General features: G+C 45.3%; 1 protein-coding gene across 1 annotated transcript in view; it reads right to left on the bottom strand.

Annotated features, from left to right (window-relative positions):
* Slc15a1 (solute carrier family 15 member 1) overlaps positions 1-27,959 on the bottom strand; it is a 45,185-nt gene that overhangs the window by 8,674 nt on the left and 8,552 nt on the right. The window contains exons 2-17 of the mRNA XM_070001939.1: positions 19,567-19,583; positions 19,157-19,238; positions 18,909-19,050; positions 17,959-18,078; positions 14,520-14,619; positions 13,910-14,000; positions 11,866-11,943; positions 10,035-10,117; positions 7,483-7,569; positions 6,763-6,852; positions 4,985-5,029; positions 4,839-4,871; positions 4,671-4,759; positions 3,513-3,594; positions 2,643-2,762; positions 1,798-1,941 (exon numbers count right to left, since the gene is read on the bottom strand). Of these exons, the coding sequence (XP_069858040.1) occupies positions 1,798-1,941; positions 2,643-2,762; positions 3,513-3,594; positions 4,671-4,759; positions 4,839-4,871; positions 4,985-5,029; positions 6,763-6,852; positions 7,483-7,569; positions 10,035-10,117; positions 11,866-11,943; positions 13,910-14,000; positions 14,520-14,619; positions 17,959-18,078; positions 18,909-19,050; positions 19,157-19,238; positions 19,567-19,583 (1,403 nt within the window). The remainder of the gene's footprint in view (positions 1-1,797; positions 1,942-2,642; positions 2,763-3,512; positions 3,595-4,670; positions 4,760-4,838; positions 4,872-4,984; positions 5,030-6,762; positions 6,853-7,482; positions 7,570-10,034; positions 10,118-11,865; positions 11,944-13,909; positions 14,001-14,519; positions 14,620-17,958; positions 18,079-18,908; positions 19,051-19,156; positions 19,239-19,566; positions 19,584-27,959) is intronic.

Genomic DNA, 27,959 nt, shown 5'->3' with positions numbered 1-27,959 from the left:
TTCCTGCCCAGGCTGGCTTTGAACTGCGATCCTCAGATCTCAGCCTCCTGAGTAGCTAGGATTACAGGCGTGAGCCACTGGTGCCGGCTGCATGCTGTGATTTTGTAGAGGCTCACTCAAATCCCCCCTGGTGGAATCCTGCAGGGCTTTCTTTTCATTGGATGCCATCTGCATAGCTTCTTCATGTGTTTTGTCATTGAGCATTTCATATGTGTGTGATTGGTTATACCTAACATACCTTGGTATTTTTTCAGAGACTGACCTAATTCAATGTAAATTAAAAAATTAGTACCAGTAAAGATACCTTAGCTGGGCGCCAGTGGCTCATGCCTGTAATCCTAGCTACTCAGGAGGCTGAGATCTGAGGATTGTGGTTCAAAGCCAGCCTGGGCAGGAAAGTCTGTGAGACTCTTATCTCCAAAAAAATCACTTGAAAACCAGAAGTGGTGCTGTGGCTCAAGCGGTAGAGTGCTTGCCTTGAGCTGAAGAGTTGAAGGACAGTGTTCAGGCCCAGAGTTCAAGCCCCATGACCAAAAAAAAAAAAAAAGGTATTTAAAAAAAAACTTTACCACAGAGTCCTGAGAATATGTAAGTATTCTATGTGACTTATGCACATTATACTATATCCAGTGCTTTAAAGCATTTTTTTAATTAAAAAAAATTTTTTTTTTTTGGTCTGGTCATGGGGCCTGAACTCTGGGCCTGGGCGCTGTCCCTCAGCTCTTCAGCTCAAGGCTAGTGCTCTACCACTTGAGCCACAGTGCCACTTCCGGCTTTTTTATTTTTTCTTATGTGGTGCTGAGGAATCGAACCCAGGGCCTCAGGCATGCAAGGCAAGAACTCTACCACTGAGCCACCTTCCCAGCCCCAAATTAAAAAAATTTTTTTAAAGTCATGTTAACTCTTTTCATCCACTAAACTTTCACTGCAAGTCAAATGACCTGTGTGCCTGAAGAGAGGAGAAATGGAGGATTATCTGATCTCATAAGACATAGATAGAAAACAAAATCATACCAATTAGAAGCTGTGTTGCAGGGTACTGGTGACTCATGTCTGTAATCTTTGTTACTGAGGAGGCTAAGATCTGAGGATTGGGCTTCAAAGCTTGTCTGGGCAAGAAAATCCATGAGATTCTTTTTTTGTGTGTTTTTTTGGGTCCGGTCTTGAGGCCTGAACTCTGGGCCTGGGCGCTGTCCCTCAGCTCTTCAGCTCAAGGCTAGCGCTCTACCACTTGAGCCACAGCGCCACTTCTGGCTTTTTTCTTTTTCTTTATGTGGTGCTGAGGAATTGAACCCAGGGCCTCATGCATGCAAGGCAAGCGCTCTACCACTGAGCCACCTTCCTAGGCCCCTCCATGAGACTCTTTTTTTTTTTTTTTTTGGTCCGGTCATGGGGCCTGAACTCTGGGCCTGGGCGCTGTCCCTCAGCACTTCAGCTCAAGGCTAGTGCTCTACCACTTGAGCCACAGCGCCACTTCCTGCTTTCTTCTTTTTGCTTATGTTGTGCTGAGGAATTGAACCCAGGGCATCAGGCATGCAAGGCAAGCACTCTACCACTGAGCCAACTTCCCAGCCACTCCATGAGACTCTTATCTCTAATTAATCACCAGAAAACTGGAAGTGGCGCTGTGGCTCAAAGTGGTAGAGCACTAGCCTCGAGTGAAAAAACTCAGGAGAGTGCCCAAGCACTGAGTGCAAGCCCCATGACCAACTAAATGAACAAACGAAAGAAAAAACAAACAAACAAAAGCTGTGTCTCCCAGTTGACATCCATGAGCTGGGGGTGTCATCTACTTACCACACGGTAGTGATTGGGGGCCCACACGAGAAGGGTGTGGCGGTGGCCTGGCTCAAACTTATGCACTACTTCAGTGACAGGTGACCCAGTAGAAATGTTTATGCTTGTGAGTTGGTCTGCTTCGAAAGTCCTAAATTCATTTGTCTATACATGGGGAAAAGAAGCACGGTTAATACCAGTCTTGTTCATACTGTTACCATTGTAATGGTATGTTATTGCCATTCCAAGTTTTGTATTCAAATCTATCCCTACCAAAAATGCCTTGTGGGAAGATGGCGGTTATTTGTCTTAGCCTCTACCTGCCCTCTGGACTCTGTCATACATTTGTTTTCATATGGACACAGGAATTCTACTTTTCATCAAACATTTTAATTTTATTTTGCTGTTTGAAAATAAATGCTGGAGCCAGGTGCCAGTGGCTCAGGCCTATAATCCTAGCTACTCAGGAGGCTGAGATCTGAAGATCACAGTTCAAAGCCAGCCAGGGCAAGAAAAATCTGTGAGACTCTCTATATCCAATAAACCACTCAGAAAACCAGAAATGGTTCTGTGGCTCAAGTGGTAGAGCACTAGCCTTGAGCTGAAGAGCTGAAGGACAGAGTTCAAGCCCCACAACTGACAAAAAAAAATGCTGGGACAAGCACTACAGATCAGGCCTATAACCTTAGCTACTTTGGAGGCTGAGATTGGGAGGATTGTGGTTTAAGGCCAGCCCAGGCAAAAGGATCCCCATCTCAATCAGTAAACCAGGCATGGTGATATGTGTCTGTGATCCCAGCTACATGGTGACAATCTCATGAAAAGGTCTCCAGATGAAAAAGGCATTCAGATCATCTTTCACTTACTTGAGAGAATTGGCCCAGTGTCACTGTCTCTCCAGGGAAATATACATTCATGTTATCATTTCCTATATTCAAGACTTTAATTTGGACTTGATTAGCTCCAGGGAAGACTGGAAGAGTTTTCTGAAGGAAAGAAAAGACATTTGACAGTGAGGGTCAGTGTGACTCTGATGGTCACTGTCAACCTTGTATTAGAGTTGGTTTTCCTCCAGCCATCCACAGCTGAGCTGGCAGAGACAGGCCCATTGCCCAGCATGGCTTCTGAGCTCATGTCATGTGACCACCGGAAAAGGTGTTCATACAGAGCATGGAATAATAGGCAACAGGCCACTCAGGGCCCTATTGAGCCACCTCGGGCCAGAGGAGACCCGGTTATGAAGCCCAGGAGCAGAGTGACTGGAGGAACCGTGGTCTCCACGGATGTCGCTCTTGGTTGGGGACCTAAGGTCTGCTCTCCCTGCTTCTTGCTTCCCCCATCCTCTCACAACTGCGTCACTTCCGGTGTCTCCACACTGGTGCTCAGAGCTTCCTGTCTTTATGCTGCATTTACAGACCCAGTGTTGCTGGAGGAGCCCAGGTGTGTTCCACAACTCATTTTCCACAAAGTGAGGTGTGCGCAGGAGACTGAGATCTGAGGATCAAGGGAAGGAAAGTCCCTGAGACTCTTATCTCTAATTCACTACCAAAGAAGTGGAGCTACAGGCCTGGCTTTGAGCACAAAAGCTCAGGGACAGCTCCCTTGGCCTCCTACTGCCCATAGCTCCAGACCTCACACTGTGTGCAGGGCCGGGCCCTGGCCTCCTCTGATCCTCTCATTCTGACTGCTCCCCTTCAACCCACCAGCGAGGGACATGGGAGACTGGGGAAACTCACATCAATTTCCACCTGCACAATTGCAGCCACCACAAAGGCCATGGAAGCCAGGAACATCCCAACGGTCATCTTTTTTAGAGAGCTGATGGGGACAAGAAAGTGAACCTCAGCCCTCAGGCACGCAAGTCCCAAAGCACGCCGCCTCTCCCCGTGTCCCCCCAGACAAACAAAACCAACCTATGGACAAAGACCTGTGTGCCCCCAATCCTCTCTGTCCTTTGTGACTGTGAATGCAGGCAAGGAGGGCAATGGCATACAGCTTCTCATGTGTACCTTTACACCCAATTTCTAGAACCTTGACTAGGCAACCATTCAACCATCCAACCATTCGTTCAGGCTGCCCTTCATAGTTCATTTATTCACTTATTTATTGATGGCAGTCCTCAATTTGAATTGGGGACCTTGTGTTTGCTAAGCAAGCATTCTCCCACTTAGGTTTACCAGCCCAATTTATTTATTAACTTATTTTTGTGCTAGTCCTAGGACTTGAACTCAGGACCTGACATTGTCCTTAAGTTTTTACTCAAGGATAGAGCTCTACTACTTGAGTCATACCTTCACTTACTGCTTTTTGGTGATTAATTGGAGATAAGAGTCTCACAGACTTTCCTGTCCAGGCTGACTTTGAACCATGATCCTCAGATTTCAATCTCCTAAGTACTAGGATTATAGGCATGAGATATCAGCATTTGGACTGCTTTTGAATTCTTTTACTTAATAAATTAATAATTAATAGTTTGACTTTTTTGTGCCAGTATTGGCACAGTATTGAAGTTAGGGCCTTTTAATCTCACTTTTCTTTTTCCACTCAAGGCTGGTACTTTACCAACGGAGTCACATTTCTGAGCATTTTGTTGGTTAAATAGAGATAAGACTCTTTCAGATTTGTCAGCCTGGGCTGGCTTCAGACTGCGATCCTCAGATCTGAGCCTCCTGTATAGTTTAGATTACAGGTGTGAGCCACTGGTGCGGACTCAAGCCCTTTTATTCTAAAGGATATTTTTTAGAAACATCAGCCTGCAAACATCTCTTTAATCCAATTCTTTGGAAACCTCCACCTTCAAGGTGGGGTCGTGGGGGCCACAGCAGACCCAATACAGCCCCTTCCATGCCATGGACCAACTGGGCCTCCACCACCCCACGCCAACCAGCACTTACGTGAAATTGAAGCCACACTTGGCAATGAGAGGGTACACTACGGCATCCATGATGGGGACCATGATCACGATGAGGATGGCGTTCACAGTCTGTGGGCGGGGCAGAGAGAAGGGGTGAAGCTGGGCTCTGTGAGGAGATCTGGAAAGAGACTTCAATTCTTCCTCCTACCTGCATCTGATCCGGCTGGATTTCAATACTTCCCTGGAAGAGACGAGGGGGGGAAATCTCACAAAAGAGAAGGAGAAAGTGGACAAAGGCATAAAATAAAGAAGCAGAGGCCAGAGGAGGTAAATAACAAGATACCCCACACTCACAATTCTCCCAGTCATAGTGGTTGCTTGCAGCGTCCACCTGGACCCCTTAAAAACAGACACATTTACCGCATTATTGGGGAGTATGGCTTTTAAAGTCTCCCAAACCACAGTGGGCTCTCTTCTAAATTAGGATCGAGGGCCGAAGTGTTATGGGATTTAAAGTTGCTTTAGCAGGTGATAGGGCTCACGCCTGTAATCCTAGCTACACATAGGAGGCGGAGATCCGGGGATCTTGGTTTGAAGCTAGCCTGGTTGGAAAAGTCCGTAAGACTCTTATCTTCAATTAACCAGAAAAAAAAGAAGCAAGCTAAAAGCAGAGATAAGGCTCAACTGGTAGAGTGCTGGCCTTGAATGAAAAAGTCAAGCAAGAGTACAGAGCTGTAAGTTCAAGCCCCAGTGCCAGCACTAATGAACTAATTAAATACATAAAGTTGTCTTCATTAAGTTGGCCTCCTGGTCCATTATAGTATTAGGCAGAAGGCAATAGGTTGCATTTCTGTTCTACCAGGAGATACAATATGCAGAACTGGGCCCCTGTTGGGGGTGGGGCACAAAGTACTGGTCTGGGTGGAGCTCCATAGGATGCTGTTCATGAAGCCCGGTTTGTTGTCTAGGAGGGCATCACAGAAGGGCAGGGATCTGCCCTCTTGCAGTTCTTACTGTATGCCCGTCACTGAGCACTTTCTACACAATCCCTAATTTGATCCTCACAGCTTCAAGGTGATTATGACTTATTCAGATAGTCTTTCACCCCTGTCTCCAGCTACTTGGCACTGGGTTTATTTCCAGTGCCAGTTTGATTCCAGCAGGCTCTTGTCCAACAGGAAGACTGTGACCTGGGTCTTCATAAAGCCAGTCATAATCTCATAGTTATAAGTAAGATTAGTGCACACTCACATTTTCCCCAAGGGAAGTTCAGACCCTTGCAAGAATCCCCCTGTGCACTAAACACACACAGTCACAACTTTTTTAAACTTCAGTTTCTAAAAGAGTAGGTTATGGCTTCTTCTACTCATCACCACACCTGGAGCTGTCAAACATCACTGCACAAGGTTCTACTATGTCTCCTATAGCTGTGACAGAAAGAATGAAGCTCTTAGGAGGAAGGGCTATGTCACACCCTCGGAGGAAAGTTCTAGACTAAATCATCCCAGTTTAAAGTGGGAGATACGGAGCAGCTTGGTAGGGCTGTCCTATAATCCAACTACTTTGGAAATGGAGATTGGAAGGATTGCATTTGGAGGGCAGCCTGAGAGAAAAGGTGAGCCTCTCTCTAAAAAGATAACTGGAGCAAGAAAAAAAAAGGGCAGGGGAGTGGCTCAAGTAGTAGAGCACTGGCCAGCAAATATAAGGTCCTGAGTTCCAACCTCAGCACTGTCAACTAATCAGTGACTAAAGTGGAAGGGATTAAAGCCCTCTCAGTTCAACTACCCCATGATCCCATCAAAGACAACAACCTTTTCACCATGCTGGGTCAGTTGGAAAACAGGATCTGTGCAGTCAGTTCAGATCAGCGAGAGAGCTAGAGGCCCTGATGGTAGCTCCCCAGAGAAGCTCTTACTTGACTCTACCTTATTTTCTTCATGGATCTGAAATGTTCACAGAAGCTTCTGGGATTATTAATATTTTTACTCAATAAATTCAATGTGATCTAACAATTTAAACAGTGAAAGACAAAAGAGAAATAGAACCTTCTTTGGAATTGAAGGCTAAGTGTGGTTCAGCACATGGTAATATCCCAAAGACATTTGCTAAAGGAAGATGAGCAGACACATTACCTGTTGGTCGAACAAGGCCCAGAACATGGGGAGTGGGATGTACAGGAACATCACCTTGGTAACCATCTTAATTTGAGAGATAAGCTGATACTGTAGGGAGGAAGGAAGAAGTCATCAGCCCTTGGAGTCACTCACAGGGCTGGGGGTTTGCACCTAGAGCCAAACTGTAAGGTGATTCATTGTTCCAGAGAAATGTCTACGCAATTGAAATATAAATGAAACATCTACTTAGGAGGTAAGTATGCAATACAAATTCCACTACATGTAAATCCCACTTTGGACACCATCTACCCCTTACCTTTTCTAGAGTTAAACTAAAGTTTTGTAATTATGATTAACACAATACTGATGGCAGATTATACCAAACACCCTAACACAGTAATGTTGCTTCCAGATAAATTATACCCATCAGATCTCATTATATATATACATATACATGTATATATATGTATGTGTGTATCTATGTATATATACATATATGTGTATATAGGTCTATACATGTACACATAGGTATCTATATGTTTGTGTTTATGTGTGTGCATATAAAACCGCTCACACGTCATCTTATTTAACAAGCTAACAAGGGCCAGGACAACACAGTTGATCATTTGGCCTCTGTGGTTAGATACTCTGTATCTCGATTTTGCCTGCCCACCACTGGAAGGTTCAGGAAAGGGTAGATAATGGAATGGTTCCACGGTAGCCAGCAGGGTTACTCACGTTGTATTTCTCTTTGGCCCAGTCCAGCCAGTGCTCCCTCTTGGGAAACTCCTTACTCCGATGTCTAAACCTATTTTTGATGGCAAACTGAAGGAAGGAAGAAAAATCAAATTTCAAAACAGACTTGTACTTCATTAGGAAAACCCATTTCCATTCATGGGTTTTAATGAAAAATGTATGTGAAAAGTAAATTTTCCAGGTGCTGAAATGCTTAACTGATATACATTTCTTTCAAATCCTTTTCTTATTCAGTTTGAGGAAACTGAGTCACATTCTCCAGCTCCTCTAGAGAATCGAGTCTCAGTAACCATATAACTCAAGGCACATTCACCATTTAGGTTTATTAGTAATGGAATTAACCAACAAAAGTGGAATGGGTAAAATTCATTTTAAATATATGTATTTAGCCCAATATCCCTTACATATGATTTTAATATTTATTAAACTAATTTGAAATTTAAGATTACTTTGTTTTTGTGGTTCTGAGGACTGAACCAACCCAGGAGCTCTGGAATGCTAGGCAGTATCTGAAGTGTGTGGTTTATTTTATTTTATGGTCCTGGTACTAGGACTTGAACTCAGGGCCAGTGCTCTACTACTTAACCATACTTTCATTTCTGCCTTTGGCCAGATTTGCCTACTGTGGGCTGGCTCCAAACATTGGTCCTCAGATCACAGCCTCTTGAATAGCTAGGATTACAGGCATGAGCCACCAGGGCCTGCCAGGCATAGTTTATGTTTTTAAGAATGTAAAAAAGGGGGCTGGGAAGGTGGCTCAGTGGTAGAGTGCTTGCCTTGCATGCCTGAGGCCCTGGGTTCGATTCCTCAGCACCATGTAAGCAAAAAGAAAAAAAAGCTGGAAGTGGCACTGTGGCTCAAGTGATAGAGTGCTAGCCTTGAGCTGAAGAGCTGAGGGACAGCGCCCAAGCCCAGAGTTCAGACCCCATGACTGGACCCCACCCCCAAAAAAAAAGAATGTAAAAATGATTTTTTTTTTGGCCAGTCCTGGGGCTTGAACTCAGGGCGTGAGCACTGTCCCTGAGCTTCTTTTTGCTCAATGCTAGTACTCTACCACTTGAGCCACAACACTCCTTCTGGCTTTTTCTGTTTATATGATGCTGAGGAATCAAACCCAGGGCTTCCTGCATGTTAGGCAAGCAGTCTACCACTGAGCCACATTCTCAGTCCTAAAAACTCTTTTTTTTTTTTTTTCAGTCAATTGTAGGTCTTGAACTCTGGGTCTGGGTGCTGTCCCTCAGCTCTTTAGCTCAAGGCAAGCACTCTACCACTTGAGTCACAGTGCTACTTCTGGTTTTCTGGTGGTTAATTGGAGATAAGAGTCTCAGGGACTTTCTTGTCAGGGCTGGCTTTGAACTGTGATCTTCAGATCTCAGCCTCCTGAGTAGTTAGGAGTACAGGTATGAGCTACCAGCGCCTGGCTTTTTATATTCTTCTTTCACGTTAATTCTTCAAAAGCCATGGATTAATTCTGTTTGTTGTATACATTCATTTGGTTGCTAATTTTTTTTTAATTTAATTTAATTTTATTTGTGAACATACTGTACAGAGGAGTTACAATTACATGGGCAGGATAATGCGTACATTTCTTACCAAGCATTGCAGCCTCCTCCTTTGTTTACCCTTCACATCCCTTCCCAGCCTCCCCCCTCCCCCCATGGTTGCTAATTTTTTTTCAGTTGCTAATTTTTAAAATCAGAAATACACAATCTGTATTTAAAATTTACGAAGTTCATGCTTGATAGATTCAATCGACAGAACAGGCTGCTGCAAACATCCCTAATATCTCTCAAATAACTGAATTAAGCATCAGTTCTAGCATAAGAGTCCACTACACAAAAATACACTTATAAGAAAATACATGTGGCCCGGTGGACCCCACCTCCCAGGGCTTGAGACCTCATGATTCTCACCACCCAACTCAACCAACTCTCCCTATTTCTGTGTCACTGCTCCCTGAAAAGCATCAGGCCTTGCTTGCCATTTGGATAAATGAGGAGTCACTTTGATTTGTTTTTCTTTCACATGCTTCAAAAGCCAGCTCTATTCCTTCCTTTTTACTTATTCTTGAGTTCCACTTAGGTACTTTAAAATTAATTTATTATTTTAAATTGAAGTTTAAAAAATATCATTAAGGGGCTGGGAAGGTGGCTCTGTGGTAGAGCGCTTGCCTTGCATGCCTGAGGCCCTGGGTTCGATTCCTCAGCACCACATAAGCAAATAAAAATAATCGTTAACTATAAAGGAGTTGTATAAAGGAGTTACATACCATTCAACAGATCAGTTTTTGAATACAAGGCATCTTGATTGATGTCACCTTTTTTAAAAAAAGATCATTTTCTCCATTTGTTTATTTTTCTATCTGGCAAATTTTATAAGAAATTGGTTCCTTAACTTGAAATTTACAAAAATGGGTAAAAATATTAAAAATATGTTTAAAGAAAAGTCAAAGCTCCATTGTATCTTCATGTGAAGGAAGCAAGAGGCCTTGGGGTGATTCCACATTACTGAAAGACAGCCAGAGAAATACTCACGCCAATACACTTGACTACTTTTCCCATTATGTTCCCTTGTGGCTGAAATTTCTTGTACATCTTACTGCCAATGACAAATACAACTGTACAGGGAAAAGGAGATGTGTTAATATGGAGATTGCCAGGCCTGCCTGCACCCCAAGAGATGGCTTTTATTTCAGTTATTATCTTGTTTAGAAGTAAGTGACTAACTTAAGGAAGAGCTGGATCCTTTATTATAGGAGAGGAAGCTCTTTTGACCCCAGACAGTGTCATATCTTGTTCTGATATACAAACACAAATGCCTGCTACCTCCCATCTGCTTCTCAGACCCCAACGCAGCTCGAGCCACCTCCCACAGCTGTTTTAGCCCCAGTTCTATCTGTTGACAGATAGACAAAGGATATAAGGATCTCCACCCTCCACAAAGACAATAAACATAGCTCTAATGTTCTGGGAGGCAATGTTCAGAAAAATTTCCTTCTCATTATTTTTCTTCTTTTCCATGTTTAGAGAAATGTAATTAGTCTGTTGAAACTTTACTCCTATGTGGCAGAATTCTTCTATGGCACAGTACAGAAATGTGGCTACAATTAATGAAGCAGCTCTTCAATGAGACTATTTTGCCATGGAGTGCCTTCCTTCCTTCCTTCCTTCTTTCCTTCCTTCCTTCCTTCCTTCCTTCCTTCCTTCCTTCCTTCCTTCCTTCCTTCCTTCCTTCCTTCCTTCCCTCCCTCCATCCCTCCCTCCTCCACTTCCCTCCCTCCCTCCCTCCCTCCCTCCCTCTCTCTCTCTCTCTCTCTCTCTCTCTCTCTCTCTCTCTCTCTCTCTCTCTCTCTCTCTCTCTCCCTCTTTCTCTCTCTTTTTCTCTCTCTCTTGGTCATGGGGCTCAGATACAGGGCCTGGGCACTGTCCCTGAACTTCTTTTGCCATAAGGTTAGCACTCTACCATTTGAGCCATAGCTTCATTTCTGTCCTTTTGGTAGTTTACTGGAGATAAAATCTTGTGAACTTTCCCATTTGGCAGGCTTTGAACTGTGATCCTTAGAGCCTCCTGAATATCTAGGATTACAGACATGGGCCATCAGTGTCTAGCAGGCCTGAGATTTTTTTTCCCCCTTTCTTTCTTTCTTTCTCTTTTTTGTCAGTTGTGGGGCTTGAACTCTGGGCCTGGGCACTGTCACTGAGCTCTTCAGCTCAAGGCGAGTACTCTACCACTTGAACCACGGTGCCACTTTCGGTTTTCTGAGTGATTAATTGGAGATAAGAGTTTCATGGACTTTCCTGCCCTGGTTGGCTTTGAACCATGATCCTCAGATCTCAGCCTCGTGAGTATCTAGGATTACAGGCATGAGTTACTGGTGCCTGGCAGGTCTGAGATTTTTGACAAGTGCTAACTCTAAGGCATCCCTCCTGGATGAGAGGCATTCATTTATATTTTTGCCCAATGCCCACCATTCTCCACCCAAACATGGATGGTAAAGATGTCCAGAGGGTTGAATATACATTTCTATACATGTCCTTTGACCTACTACTCTGTGTGTGTGTGTGTGTGTGTGTGTGTGTGTGTGTGTGTGTGTGTGTGTGTGTGTGTGTGTGTGTGTGTGTGTGTGTGTGTGTGTGTGTGTGTTGGTACTGGGGCTTGAACTCAGTACTTTTGCTTAGCTTTTTTGCTCCAGGCTGATGCTCTACCACTTAAGCCACATCTCCATTTTTGGGTTTTTGGTGGTTAATTGTAGATAACTTTCCTGCCCTGGCTGGCATCAAATCACAATTCTCAGAGCCTCCTGAGTAGCTAGAATTACAGGCATGAGTCACTGATGCCCAGCTAATTCAACTGATTTTTACTTACTCAGGGATACAGCCATGAGAGCAGCAGGAACTCCAAAGGCCAGTGGGTAACAAGAAGTTTGGGTTCCACATTGTTGAACTAGAAAGAAATGACAAGATTAAAATATCATTGTGTTATCATTAATGGATACATAGTTTCCATTGCTAAAAGTTCCTCACTGGTGAGCAGAACTTGTTTTTATGTAACTTTCTAGACTTATCCCTTAACAGCTGAACACTGCTGCATTGTAGGAGACAATAGATTGTAATCTCAGCTCCTACATACATGTGTGACACTGGGTCACCCACAGAGCCAGTGGGCTCCTATTTCTGTGGATTTTCCAAGGTGAGGCTGGAACTGGATATAGTAATTCAAATGCATGGAACCCAGTTAAAGCAAAACTACACTGGAAAGTCAATATTGTATGACCCTACATTTATGGTATTAGGTGACATTTAGATATTACCTAGGGCAGAGGTTGAAGTTTTTCTGGGAAAGGCCAGATTGTTATTTATTAGACTTTGGGGACCATTTTATCTCTCTCATATCTCATGGCCACTATCTTTGTAGGGACAAATCAGTCATTTTTAAATGAATGGTCTTGTCTGGGTTTCTGCATTTGGTCTGTGATAGTTTGCTACCCTCTGACTGAAAGCTACTTTAGTGCTGAAATCCTGGGGTTGGTTCAAAAACATATTTATGCAACAGAGATTACTGCAAACCTTTTCAGTGGGATGTTGAAGCCCCCCCAAAATGATCTGATCCTACAAAGATTTTGACTTTGTCTGACTAGCTATTTCACAATTATGTAGGGAAAGAAGTTAATTGATAGAAAAGCGATAGTCATGAAAATATTTTGCATTACTAGTAACAATAACTGATGTTTATAGTTCTCACTGCTTGGGAGGCAGAGGAAGGAGGACTGTAGTTCAAGGCCAGCCTCAGCAAAAAGTTAGCAAGACCCTATCTCAAAAACAAGATGGGCATGATGGTATATGTCTGTAGTTCTAGCTACATGGTAGGAGGGGTAGGAGGATCATGTCTGAGGCTGACCCTGAACAAAAGTAGAAGATTCTATCTGAGAAATAACTAAAGCAAAAAGGGCTGGAAGCATGAATCAAATGGTAGAGCACATGCCTAGCAAGACTGGGATCCTGAGTTCAAAACTTAGTATTATTAAAGAATAATAAAACTCTGTTGATAAAATTCTTCTTTGAATTGATTGCAACAACTTTCCATTCCCTCACTAATTAATAGTGAATGTTTGTCACATGTTCGCCTTGTGTTAATAAGAGTCATGACTTTAATGTCATCTTTTAACATAGTCTATACTGCAGACATGCATAGTAACCATACCCCAGACAAACCTGAAGTGGGAAAGGAGAGTGACTATAACTCAAAAAAGCTTTAAATTTGCTTAAAAACCAACTTGATACATTGTTTAAGTGTCTATCATTCATGTGCAGAAACATATGAATTTCTAAAAATATTCTGTCTCATAATTTCATCTGATTCAACTGGAGGCCCCATGTTTTTGTTCCAAGTAATACCACTTATTCCCTTCAGCGTCAGAAATACACAAACTGTTCATACACTCGAGTAACCACAAAGAGAGTTGCTGATAGTGCTATTTGATTCTGTTCTCAGTCTCTGTGTCAAGGCTTTTCTTTAAGAAATATTTGAGATGATGAGAAATCAAAGAACAAAATTTTGTCTGCTAAGGTCTTCCCAACTTACAGAGCCATCACTGGGAGCTGAGCTTGAAGGCTGATTGCACATGATGGCTCACTAGACATTCTTCCTGATACCCTTCTGGATGCCTAGCTGGAGACTTTGCATTAGTAAAAAACTGGAAAACGGATGCCTGTGGTAAGGATGTGTTAGCTTCTTCAGTGGTTATTAGAGTAAGGTATCAGATATGATTAGCTGCACATCTGACAGTTAAACTAAAGATAGGTCTAAACAAAACCAACAAGACAAAAGTTCAGCTTTTCTTTTTAAAATCTGACTTTCCTCCTCCTAATTAAAAGAAGGAGAATAAATGTCTCATCCAGATATTCCTTACCTCTGAGTATGGGAGTGATGATCGTAGAAAGCAAACTTCCAGCATTAATGGCCAAGTAAAAGATGGAGAAAAATCTGTTCCTTTGTTTTTCCTGTCACAGAAAGGACAAGTTAGACTTTATCTATCTGTAAGTCATCAATGAAGTAGCTGACCTGTGCATCAGAAATGTGCCTCAGCTCGTATCTGATCCCACTCATGACCTCATCAGCTTATATCTGACTACACATGTGATCTCCTCCTCTTCCTACTCTCTTTCTCCTCTTCCTTGTCTTCTTCTTCCTCCTGGTGCCAATGATGGAACTTGAACTCAGGGCCTTGCATTTTTGGCTTATGCCTACACTCTACCACTTAAGCCACACCTCCACTTCAAATTAACCGCCATTTTCAGTGGTTAATTTAAAATAAGAATCATACAGATTTTTCGGCCCAGGCTGGCTTTGAACCATGATCTTAGTCTTCTGAGTAGCTAGGATTACGGGTGTGAGCCACTAGCATGGGACAGTATCTTACTGGAGAAGAATGGGATGGAGAACAGACTTAGCATCAGGGCCATTGGTTCCTGGGGGCTATCATTCACGGGTTTGGACGCTGTGGAGGGGCATGCCCTTACCTGGCCCTCTTCAAACTGATCGCCACCAAATGCTGACACGCAGGGCTTGATTCCTCCCGTACCAAGTGCTATCAGGGCCAGGCCGATCATGGACAGTGCCCTGGGGAAAGGTATGGGTTAGGGCCAAGGTGAAAGGTCTGTAGAAGTGGGAGCCTCCCCCCAACTGCCCTTAGAGGACCAGGGGCAGGGTTCAACCTAGGAAGAGGCTGAACTTTCCTATAGGGATAGTTCACAGGGATGCAGTCTAAGAGTGGAATGAAAACTTGAACTCCACGGAACATTGTATCTCTACCTTTGTCTAAAATTGTGCCATCTAGGAAAAGGAAAGAACTACCTTAAAATCTGAACAAAGTTCTTTTGTAGCTTTTTTTATTTTTTGGATCCGGTCATGGGGCCTGAACTCTGGGCCTGGGCGCTGTCCCTCAGCTCTTTATCCCAAGGCTAGCGCTCTACCACTTGAGCCACAGAGCCACTTCCAGCTTTTTTCTTATGTGGTGCTGAGGAATCGGACCCAGGGCCTCGAGCATGCAAGGCAAGTGCTCTACCACTGAGCCACCTTCCCAGCCCCTTCTTTTGTAGCTTTATTATTTCCAGTGAAAGAATGTGCAAATGAGATATTTTAATTAAGGGGCAGGTAAAGCTCAGCAGTAGAGTATATACTTAGCATGTACAAGGCGCTGGGTTCAGTCCCTAGAACATATGCATATATGTGTGTGTGTGTGCACGCGCACACACACACACACACACACACACACACAACAAGGAAATGTTACTTGAAGAAACATAAGACTGTGGGCTGGGAAGGTGGCTCAGTGGTAGAGCGCTTGCCTTGCATGCTCAAGGCCCTGGGTTCGATTCCTCAGCACCACATAGCAAAAAGAAAAAAGCCGCAAGTGGCACTGTGGCTCAAGTGGTAGAGCGCTAGCCTTGAGCTGAAGAGCTGAGGGACAGCGCCCAGGCCCAGAGTTCAGGCCCCATGACTGTACCCCCCCCCAAAAAAAAAAAAAGAAAAGAAAAAGAAACATAAGACTGTGTCTTGTATAATCAAGGTAGACTCACAATAGTCATAAATGACATTAAGGTGGCAATGAAAATCAGAATCTTGGGTTCTATAGTACAACCTTAATTAGCTTATAATGTAGAAAAAAACTACAATGAAACATAGCCATGATTTATTGTTGAAACCATGTGATGGAACTAGGTTATTTATCTTAATTTACTTCTGTGTATTTTCTAGGTTATCTATGAGTGTTTGACCTGTTGAATTGAAAAAAGTCATAACAATTCATCAACCCTGATTTTGTATTTTTACTAAATTTTCAGTCAGGCACTACAAAGCTCCAAATTTTACAAGCATTTATCCCATATTTTATTGGCTACCCATGTTTTTTAGACTACAAATACTTTGAAGCAGAGAAAGTCAGGGCAGACATTCCACAGAGAAAGAATTCCTTACGTTTATCTCCTGTTGTCACTGTATCTGATTTTGGTAGCCTGGGTATTGTATATACATTTATCTGAACTAGGGAAGGGAAGGGGAACCACAAAATGGTGAGACAAAGGACAAAGGTGAAACAAATGAAATGGCGACACTCACAAGACACTATGCTGGAAATGAACTGTACAACTTGGGGGGGAGGATGAGGAGGGAAAGAGGGAGAAAAATGAGGGAGGGGGTAAAAAGTTCGACAAGAAATGTATTCAATTCCTTACGTATATAACTGTAACCCCTATGTACATCACTTTGACAATAAAATTAATTTTTTTTTAAAAAGAAAGAATTCCTTAAAAATCCCCCTTGCTGAATCATTTTTCCAGCATTAATTGGCCCAAACTCTGTTTTCATGTTTTTCATCTTTTTTTTTTTTTTTTTTGGTCTCGGGGCTTGAACTCTGGGCCTGGGTGCTACCCTCAGCTCTTCAGCTCAAGGCTAGCGCTCTACCACTTGAGCCACAGTGCCACTTCCGGTTTTCTGAGTGGTTAATTGGAGATCAGAGTCTCACAGACTTTTCCTGCCCGGGCTGGCTTTGAACTGTGATCCTCAGATCTCAGCCTCCTGATTAGCTAGGATTACAGGCATGAGCCACCTGCACCCAGCTTGTTCTTTATCTCTCAGTATGAGTTGTGCGTGAAGTGGTCACCCTAAGCATTTTATTGACCACAAAAATATGGTGTTGAATATTATATATCATTTACTCTTGGGTAGATTTTGGCATTTTCCAACACTAACTGCATGAAATAAAAATCAGGCAGCTAAAATTCTTGAACACCTACCATTCACTGGGTGGTGTTCTGGGTGCTCACCCTGCATTAACCCATACTAGTCCTGGCTGATATAGATACTACAACTAGGAAGGAAACTGAGGCACAAGGGATAAGACACTACACAACTGGGCTCTCGGATTCTGGCCTCTGACAGAATCCAAACCTAGCCCATCAGCAAGCTCATGTTCTCAGGAGGACAACTGGCCTAGGGTCATCATAGTGCTGTTCTGTGGGGTCACTGGGCACAGACCCTGGCAGTCCAAGCTGTTGACTGGGTCTCCCACAGGTATCAGGCCCTCCAGCCACTGAGGGCAAGGAATCAGGGACTGTCACCTGGATAAAATTCTGATCCACCAGCAAGTCAAGAGAAATTGGCATTGTGGTAGTGAACTTGACTTATAGTCATATTTACCAGCCCAGTGGATGGTGAGCTCTGAAATGAAGGAAATGAGACATACAGGACACAAACCAATCTTTCCAACCAGGCCACTAGGCCAGATTGCCCAGGAGTGGCCACATCACTGGCCATCAAGAATTGAGACAGGTAGCTAACACAAATGTTTTTGAACTGGAATGACTGAAAAGTAAGCAAAAGAGTGGTTCCTGGGGAGAAACTAAATGTTCTAGGTCTTTACTTAAGAACCAAGGCCTAGCGGTGGCCCACGCCTGTAATCCTAGTTACTCAGGAGGCTGAGATCTGAGGATCATGGTTCAAAGCCAGTCCAGGCAGGAAAGTCCGTGAGACTCTTATCTCCAATAAACCACTAGAAAACCAGAAGTGGTGCTGTGGCTCAAGTGGTAGAGCGCTCGCCTTGAGCTGAAGAGCTGAAGGACAGCGCCCAGGCCCAGAGTACAAGCTCCACGACTGACAAAAAAAAAAAAAAAAAAAAAAAAAAAAAAAAAAAAGAACCAAGGCCAGAGGGAGCAAGGGAAGATGAAGAGGGATAAGAATTCCTTTGCAGTGACCACCCAGGCCCAGGGCCACCAAGTCACAAAGCAAGCAACTCTAGGAGGCTGGTGAGCTACACAAGTCCTAGCTGTGAGTCCATTCATCATCCTTCCCTGCACCTCCGATGTGGAGCAACATGGAGGGGCAGGCCTCCCCGCTCCCTGAGAACCAGATGCCCTAGTGAGCAGACAGTGGGGAGAAGGGACAATGGGGACACGGACTCACACATGCACTGGGAGGCTGTTAGGGGTTCCATCCTGGCTTTGGCCTGTGAGGTCACTGATTGAGCTCACTGAGATCACTGCTTGCCCAATGGTGTAGACAATGGAGAGCCATACAATCGTCCTGTTTAGAGAGAATTCTGTTAAGAGAATCCTAGTTAACAGCATAAGAGCCCTCTGCATCCCTCCTTCAAGACTGACACGCGCTTGAGTCAGGAAGATACTTCTTGCTCAAACGTGGGTAAAACTGATCACTCTCAGAAAGACACTGGGTGGGACTGTAGAGCAAAGTTTGGGCTGGGGGTCTGAAGGTGGAAGATCTGCTTTCTCTTTCAGCCATTTGAAAGGCTAGCCTCCCTCCTTCCCCAGCTTCAGAAATGAGTGTGTATAGCTTCAGACAGCACAAGTTACGAATCTTGTAACTGGTAACAACAGTTAGCCAGCCTGAACCATTGATAATTTTTAGAGAATTCTTTGGAAACAGTGAGTATACTTGTTTCTATCTATGTTAAATCTGGCGGCCTTGCTACTTCTCCGTTAATTTCCAGGAAACTTTTCCTGGCACTGTCCTAGTGGATATGCTCTGGGAGCCCTTCCTGTGGAACCAGGAAAGGGCTTGTCCTGGCTACCTCATGCCACACAAGCCCCCCAGACAGCCGGAGCCCCTCAGCAGCCAGCCCTGAACTCTGACACTATTTCTTTTCTTTCTTGTCGGTCAGGGAGCTTGAACTCTGGGACTGGCTGCTGTCCCTGAGCTCTTCAGCTCAAGGCGAGTGCTTGAGCCACAGCGCCACTTCTGGTTTCCTAGGGGTTAATAAGAGTCTCCTGGACTCTCTTGCCCTGGTGTGAGCCATCAGTGCCTGGCAAGTTTCTGTTTCTTGATCCTCCACTCCACCATCCCAAAAAGCACAAAGCTTCCATTTACATATCTGGCTTGTTTCATTAACCACTCACTTGAACTTTCCCAGCCACGAGTCAGCAATAAGAGCTCCCAGAATTGGCGTCAGATAGCACAGGGCCACGAACGTGTGGTAGATGGCTGTGGACAGGTTGTCATCCCAGCCGATGAAGTTCCGGAAGTACAGAACCAGCAGCGCTTGTCACACAGGGCAGGTGAGGGACAGGAGGAGGGAGATGCAGAGTTAGGACTGGCTTTCTAACACACACTCTTCCCAAAGAGTGAGAAGTGTCTACAAAATTACCTCTCATTCCATAGTAGGAGAATCTTTCACAGAACTCATTGACCACAATGAAGAAGATGCTGAGGGGGTAACCAAGACAACTCTGATGGAAAGAAAATAGCATGGGATCAAAGACACACCTCGATGGTCCATATTCAAAACTAGATCCATGGCATGGAAAGAAGCCAGTGTATATTTAGTGACCCATCAGTAGGCATTCAGATGCATTCAGAATCAAATCCCACAATTTCCATTCTCTTATATCCCTCATTCCACGCAGAGATTGCAAGTCTGAGCAGGAAATGGATAGCCTTTCCACAGACACACAAGCCAAGGTTTGTTAAGTAAATGAAGCACAGCTTTGAAAGTTTAGGAGGAAAACCCTACCAAATTTATAACATGGAAAAGCAAGCAAGAAAAAGAACACTCACCTGTGACTTGGACATTCCTGAAAGGGAAACAAAATGCTGGTATTAAGTCAAGTCACTTGATACTCTTGGTTGGATCTACGCTCAGTCCCCACCCCCTGAATTCTGGCAGCCAGAGGTAGTGTTCACCACAGAGCTTCAGCCTCTCTGTGATGGGAGCCCAAGACCCACTCTTCTCCAGAGTAGGCATGGCCTCTATTTTCTTTAACGAGCTCTTGGGGTGATGCTCATGTGCCATGGGAAGTGAGAAGCAGCGTGGGGAGAATCATGCCCTTCCCATTTCCTCCCGAAAACACTTCAAAGCTCACGTCAGGATAAAACCCAAACACTTGGCTACATTCTATTCTATCTTCCAAAGTTTTTCCTCAGGGCGAACTCATTAAGATATAAAATGCTTTCTGCTACCTAATGCAGTTAAGGGTTCAGCCTCTCTTCCCTGTGCCCTCCTCCTGCACAGCAGATTCCAGCGCTTTCACTGGAAGACAGCGCTTCCTTGCTGGGTGCACGTGCTTGCTCCTTTCCACAGCCTCCTCCGAGTCACGGTTTAGCCTGGCCACCAAAGTTTCCTTCACTGCACACAGTGCAACAGTGCATGCTCCACAGTGCCTCTCCCTCCAGTAGAAGCAGCATGTTCTCACCAACTCTTTCTCTTTTCCTTTTTGTGTCTGTATTAGGACTTGAACTCAAGGCCTCTTAGCTTTTTAGCTCAAGATTGGCACTCTGCCGCTTGAGCCATTGCTCCACTTTGGCTTTTTGCTAGTTAATTGGAGATAAGAGTCTCATGGGGCTTTCCTGACCTGGCTGGCTTTGAACTGTGATCCTCAGATCTCAGCCTCCTGAGTAACTAGATTACACGTGTGAGCCGCCAGCACCAGGCAAACACCGACCTTTTGACAGTAGCAAAGGTTACTGTGAGAAAAATGAACTAAAAAGAGCATGATGGATGTGAAAGCATCAGAATCTAGGCAAGTCCCACCGACTCCACCTAAATGTGGGGTGCACTCACCATGACATGAGCAGCAGCACAAGACCCCTGTCCTTGTGTCTCCCCACAATTTCACAAGAGGTGACCTGAACCCTTGGCCCCGCTCTTTACACCCCATGCTGCCCATCACTCCTAGCCCTTCCCCCACCCTTCCTCACCCCCTAGTGATGTCATCTTAGACTTCTTTGCTGCCAGGGCTCCTGAGCATGCACACAGAGGAATGGTCTCAAACTTGAGTGTGCCTCAGAATGAGCACGGGGCTGTGAGGAGAGCCAGCGGGAGCCCTGTCCCCAGACTTGCTGACTCGGTCAGTCTGGGGTGGACATTTGATTTTGCATTTCTAGCAAGTGCCCAGTGTGGCTGCTGGTCCATGCAGTATTCTTTGAAACCCCCACTGCAATGGGAGTCACAGATCATCCTTAAATCCTGACAGCTGCCCACATGCCATCCATGCTCTCTCTGTGTGTGTGTGTGTGTGTGTATGTATGTGTAGTGTTGGTACTGGGACTTGAACTCAGGGCCTTAAGCTCCTGCTTAGCTTTTGTGCTCAAGGCTGGTGTTCTCCTACTTGAGCCACACCTTTGTTTCTGGCTTTTTTGCTGGGTTAGCTGGAGATACAATTTTCTTAGATTTTTCTGCCCAAGCTGGCTTCAACCTGAGATCTTCAGATCTCAGCTTCCTGAGGAGCTAGGATTACAGGTGTGATTCACCAGCGCCCAGGGCAGCTGCCTATCTGGAAGGCAGCTTGCTGGAGCCTACATTGGCCACCCTGGCTTGTGTGTGAGGAGACAAGAGTTTACAGTTCCTGAGGATTTGTCTTTCTTAGCCAACTGGAAGTCTCAGCTGGAGGCTGTGGACCACGAGCCCCACTGTGAGAAGCCCATGCAGGCTGCCATGTTTTGTTGCCTGAAGGATTACCATGGGTAAATGTCATCGCTTGGCTGGCTCACGCAGCACTGCACTTCAGAGCAGAAACCAAATGCAGCAGCTGGAGATGCTTAAGAAAGTGTGCTGAAGGGGCTGGGAAGGTGGCTCAGTGATAGAGCACTTGTTTTGCATGCCTGAGGCCCTGGATTCGATTTCTCAGCACCACATAAGAAAAAAGCCGGAAGTGGTGCTGTGGCTCAAGTGGTAGAGTGCTAGCCTTGAGCTGAAGAGCTGAGGGATAGCGCCCAGGCCCAGAGTTCAGGCCCCACGACCGGATCCCCCCCCCCAAAAAAAAGAAAGTGTGCTGAAGTATGCCTGGCTCCCTTCCCCAGGATCGTACCCCATTCCTCTTGCCAGGCCCTTCCTACCCTGCATTTTCATTCCCGGTAAGCCCAGGCCCTCTCCCACAAAAAAAGACCACAGCTCTGCCTGAGGAGCTCAGGGTGCAGCCCAGATCCATGTGACCTGCAGCCTCCCGCTCCCCCCACCCCCATGGGAGGATTCCTTCCGGTTCCTGTCAGGCTGTGTTGTGGCTCTTTCCACTTGTCTGGCTCAGTGTGGCCCCAGGGCCTCACACCGGATGGCCTTGCATGTTTGCCCACTTCAGAGCATTTCAGATGTTATTTTAGACTTTGCTCTAAGAAGGGAAATTCACTCTCTCTGAAAATTCACCGAAATTCTCTCTCTCACTGCTTCAAGGGGCAGTGCATAAAGACCCATTCTGGCTTCTGTTCCTTACTAGTTGTGGCCTTGGGAAAGCTTGTTCTTCTGCACAGCCTGGGGATACCATTTGGGATGGTATGGGATACCATAGGAATATCATTTGCTTATAGCTCAGCAAGTACTTGGGAGATGCTATATCCCAGAATCCTCTGCTCTTCCCATGATGCGCTCCACAAAGTAGAAATTAAACATTTGTTGAATGAGTCTCGGAAGAGCTATCTTGGTCTTCAAGAACAATGTTCAGATGTTGCTCAGTTACTTGCTAGTTCCATCCCTCCCTCCTCAGGCCTGCCTCTGTCAGCTTTTAATGTTGACCTGCCTGGATCCTGTCATGTCCCCAGTGGCCTGCCATGGCTTTATTTGGGTTTGTGAAGGAGGGCAGATTAGAGGGAGGGAGGAAAAGTATTTGTTTTTCTGGTCCCTTCCCTGCCAGATGACCTCCGACTGGCTGTATCCTCAAGTGACCATCCCTGCTTCTCTGAGCTCAGCAATCTACTCTGTTTTGTGACTCATTCTCTTCCAAGTTTTGGTAACTTTCTTGACCTCATCTGAGAAGGCTGCAGGTGGCCAGTCACAGGGAGACCTGCTTTGCCATTTATGGTTCTCTGTCCACTGTGCTTGTCTAGATTTTCTGTTCATAAGACCTCCCATTTCAAGAATGCCAGCCGGATGCTGGTAGCTCACACCTGTAATTCTAACTATTCAGGAGGCTGACATATGAGGATCATGGTTCAAATCCAACTCAGGCAGGAAGTTCTATGAGACTCTTATCTCCAATAAATCACCAAAAATCAGAAGTATGGCTCAAGTAATAGAGTGCCAGCCTTGAGTGAAAAGCTAAGGGACAGAGTCCAAGCCCTGAGTTCAAGCCCCATTACTGGAAACAAGAAGGAACAAGTAAGCAAGCGAGGCTGTTGAAATCTTTTGGAACCTCACTTCATTGCTGTGTTGTTTGTGTCCATATGTCATGGCCATAACCTATAATGTTCTGCCTATCAAACTTGAGAGCGCATGATCTCATTGTTGACTTCTGAAGATGATGCAAGGTTGAGCACACTCTCCCTGCACCAGCTCACCATGTTCTCTCCACATGTCTTCTATGCAACACTAGGAAGGGGCTAGAAAGCCAAAGCCACAGCCATCAGAGCCTCATCACAAAGTCTCTCCCCTTATCCTCACAATCCCTAGTCTTAGGGGAAACTTCATCCCACCAGAGCAGAAATTACATTGCTAATTACTACCTAGCACCTGTTATTTATTAAGTCATATTTACTTCAAACAGAAGTAAGGTCACGAAAGAGGTGATCAAAATATTCAGAGGGCTTAGATCCTTATTTTCACAATCATCGTATCCAGAAAATGAAATGACAAAACTTACTCCAGCATAAATGCAAGTGCTAGCTCCTGGTGCTCACATGGGGCATTTTGTGCACTAACATGTGTACATTCCCAAGAACTGCCTTTACTACTGCCGGGAAGAAGTTGCTAAACTTTTATAGTGGCTAGAGCTATCTGCTGGCGGTGTGCTGTGCTCAGCATTTCTTATCTGTATGTACCTGTGTCAACAGCACTGCTATCTGAGAAAGGGTAGGACGGATTATCATTCCAAGGCAGCTCGGGTTTGAGCTCTGGTTTTAACTGGGACCACATTCTGTTTGCTTTGGTATGATTGTGTGCGTAGTTGGTATCCTGATAGTAAAGTCAATCAGCATGTTTGAGGTTTCCAGCATTTCTTGAGTGACTCTTAGATGAGCTGGAGTCACATGTAGAACTACAGACTTCTCATCTCCTGAGCTTAGCCAGGGCCAGCCTGGAATCACTGAGGAAATGCTGGTTCTTATTTGTTGTTCTTACCCAGTAGGGGTTATTAACCTCCCTCTCGTGTAAAGAATTTAATACAAAATAAGGGTACAGTATACACTTCCATGATTGCTGGCTTGAGGTGGAGTTGGTGGGAGCCAGAAAATAGGAAAAAAAGACTATACTGATCCAAATCACTTAAAAAGTTCCCATTTGGGGGAGCATTTCCTATTGTCTATACAAAGATTGTTTCATATTTGGAAGCATTTAGGGATGGACTCTCTAATGGACTGTTTTGTTACTTAGAAATCAACAGTCATGAGCAGCCTGAGGACGGGGATATGTCCGGGAATCACCACCAGGTGACTTCTTCATTGTAGGCACCTCATGGTGCCTACCTAATCCAGTAGATAGTAGAGCTGACCACACTTAGGAAAGGTGGTAATCTTGCTGGAATATGAGTCCGTCAAGATGAAAATATTGTGTGACATACAAGTGAACTCCCTCAGCAATTCAGGGCTCAGATAGTGTATTACCAGGGGTTGGACTTGGGAGGTTGGGAGAAATGAGGCACTTTGCTGAGATTAAAGACAGGAGCTCTCAGCTGCAGGCAGAAACAACCATCTCCCATCACTGCCAAGTGCCAAGCGGAGGGAGGGCCATACTTCTTGTATGCTGTTTTAGGGATGGTATGTTTGAAATTGTATGGTATGATAGAAGAGCAACCCTCAGAGAGGCCCACATACTTAAGGTGTGGGATTTAGGAAGATGTTTGCTTCCATGGCAAAAGACACATTGTAGATGTAGTGAAGGGCCTTGAGATTCAGAGTGTATGCTGAGTTATTGAGTGGATCTAAAAAAGTCAATGTAATCAATCATAACATATCAATATACTCAATCCTAAGTGTCTTACAAAGAGTCAGAGGAGCAAAATGGGCAGGGTTGTGGTTGCAGTTGCTGGAGGGACCAAAAGCCAAGGAATGCCGGGAGCTTGTCGAAGTCAGAAAATAGATTCTACCCTAGGACCCTTGGCATGTAGCTTGGGGAACATCTCGATGTGAGCCCAGTAAAATCCATTTCCTACTTTGGATCTCTAGAACTACAGTGACCACTGAGTTTGTGATATTTCACCACAGCACTGATGGGACGCTACTGTACATCAATTTGTCTCAAATTTTATAACCACACACACGTACATGTATATGTGTGTACATATGTATATAAAACCGCTTACGTATAACCTAGACTATACATATAACCTACATATATTATAATCTCTTACATATAACCTAGACTCTACGTTTTATCTGTTGGCAAAGATATTCCTTTTTATCTTCACTTTAACCCAGGGCCTGGGTACTGTTCCTGAGCATTTCTGCTTGAAGCTAACACGCTACCACTATGAGCCACAGCTCCATTTCCAGTTTTTTGGTGGCTCATTGGAGATAAGAGTCTCACAGAATTTCCAGCTTGCTCTGACTTCGAATCCTAATCCTCAGATCTCAGCCTCCTGAGTAGCTAGGATTACAGGGGTGAGCCACCAGCACCTGGCTTATTATAACTTTTCTAAGCCACCTTTTTTCTACTTGGAGGCCTAGCAGTTCCTTCCTGACCTCTGAATCTTCAGTAGGGTGTGCAGGGTCTCAGCTCTATGACGTAGGCTCAACACTCACCTCGAGTAACAGACTCTTCAGTTAACATGAGGATGCTGCACGTTCAGGGTGTGAATTTGATCAGAAAAAGGCTTCAAAAATGGAGAGCAGATTGAATGAAACTGACATGTCCCCTGGAGCTCCTGGGAATTCAGGGGACCCTGAGTTCCACAACTGGGCCTCACAAAGGGCAGAAGTGGGTTGGTGTTACATTGGGCAATGTTAATGGTGCAGCGCTGTCCCTTCCTCCAGCAGGTCCTTTGGAATCAGAGGCATTAGAGACCTTCTTCTACGTGGCTTTGTTCAAAGCCCCTCCCTCATTCAGAGACGCTGCCATCTTCTTTCCAAGTTGGCAAACAAGACTGAATCTTCATAAATGAAAGCAGATTTCTTATGTACTGTATCTCATGAAGATAATGGGTAGATTTCTTTTACATGAAGCACAGATGCAATTTAGGATGAATAGACCTCAAATGAGAATACTGACAAGGGTTTACTGCTGGGTACGTTGGAGTGGTGATAGGCAGAGGGGGAGACCCTTCCGTGGTAGCTTGCATTGATGCAAGCAGAAAGGTGATGACATCACCTTGGAAAGTGAGACTGTGGGATGAGCAGGCTGTGAGCCAGAGCACACAAAGTCTTCAAGTATTTTCAGTGGCACCGCTTTCAGGTGGCCAGGGCTGTAGTGACCAATGCGGGGAGCTGCAGGGAGGGAGTCAGGAATGGCTGCTTCAAGCAACGCCTGAGCAAAGATGAAGATGCCAGCCCCGGACAACCAGGGGCTGCACAGCAGGTGGCCAGGCCCAGTGGCCCCTCCTTGGCTCCAAGTTCTCACTTCCCAGTTCTAGAACAGTTGTGACAAGAAGACATCCTGTCCCATCTTCTCTGCTGTCCCTACACAGCCAGGCCTGCTCTCCAACGGCCCACAGAAGGCTAGAACCTGCCCCTCAGCCAGCCTCTGATGCCTTAAGGACCTGACTTCAGACCCATCCTCCACAGTGCCTATTGCAGGACTTGCCTTCCCCCATTCTTTTTTTTTTTTTTTGGATCAGGTCGTGGGGCCTGAACTCTGGGCCTGGGCGCTGTCCCTCAGCTCTTCAGCTCAAGGCTAGCGCTCTACCACTTGAGCCACAGCACCACTTCTGGCTTTTTTCTTTTTGCTTATGTGGTGCTGAGGAATTGAACTCAGGGCTTCATGCATGCAAGGCAAGCGCTCTACCACTGAGCCACCTTCCCAGCCCTGCCTTCCCCCATTCTTGATGGATGCTGGGCCCTTCCAGAACTCCATGAGCTCCTGGGGAGCCCTCAGCCCAGTATCTCACCCCGTCTCCTCTTAGGTTTCTTTAATTCTTTATAACTGCCTATGACAGAGCGAATGGTTCTCAATAGTGAAAAATATCCCAGAACCCCATGTGTCATATGGTCATTCTCTTTCCCCCAAAGAAAAAAAACCTCTTTTTACTTCTTGTTCCTGGCCACGTGCTCTCTTTTTAAGAACATTAAGTGCACACCACTTCAAAAGGAGCTTGCAGGCTACACACAGGCTTAACAGCGCCCTATGGGAGGAGGGGGACAGGAGGAAAGCGGGGATGATTTTTCTCCCTGAAGTGTGTACTTCCATCTCACAGTTGGGTTCTCTGTAGGTCATGCTCGGCATCAGTGGCCCTGAAGCGGCTCCTGTGGCCACTGCCTTTGGATGGACTTCACCGTTTCCTCCTTGAATCTGAACTCTGCCATATTTCCTGTCCTTGGGCTGCTGCTAACGTTCGGCCCACAGCCCGTCTGCATGATGGTTAGGCTGGATCCTGCCTGGGAGGCAAGTGCAGAGGCTGTGTGTCCTGAAGAAGAGGTGTGTGTGGGGGGGAGGGAGGTGTGGGGGTCCCTGTGGGACCCACCTGTGTCCTGATTATACTTCAATGGAGCTTCCTCCCTAGCTACCTTCTCCCCCAACAGGCAAATCTATTACCCCCCTCATACATATGTAAATGGCTGCATGAACAGAGCAGATGGGGAGCAGCTCTTCCTGGAAGGCCACTTGCCTTGAGCTGCTGTTGGAGCTTCCTGGATCGCTGTCCAAAGTGAGCGAGTCTGTCAGTCCTTGGAGAATGAAGAAGGTCCATGAAACCCTCATGGCATCAAGCAACTGTAGCAACACTGGAAAAGCGGTGCCAATGCACGCGAGTTTCACTAAGTGACTCAGGCATGGTGCCACCAAAGGGGATCGGCTCTTCCCTGGGGACCTTGGATGAGTGCACACGTGCCAACTGGCAAGGGCTGGATGGTGGCAGGCACCTGGGGCACGGGTAAGA

This window comes from Dipodomys merriami, unplaced genomic scaffold (assembly GCF_024711535.1).
Source record: "Dipodomys merriami isolate MVZ:Mamm:240054 unplaced genomic scaffold, mDipMer1.0.p SCAF_6, whole genome shotgun sequence".
In the NCBI taxonomy this organism is placed as follows: domain Eukaryota; kingdom Metazoa; phylum Chordata; class Mammalia; order Rodentia; family Heteromyidae; genus Dipodomys; species Dipodomys merriami.
The sequence above is the reverse complement of the archived record's forward strand: the minus strand, read 5'-3'. Positions and strand labels throughout refer to the sequence as shown.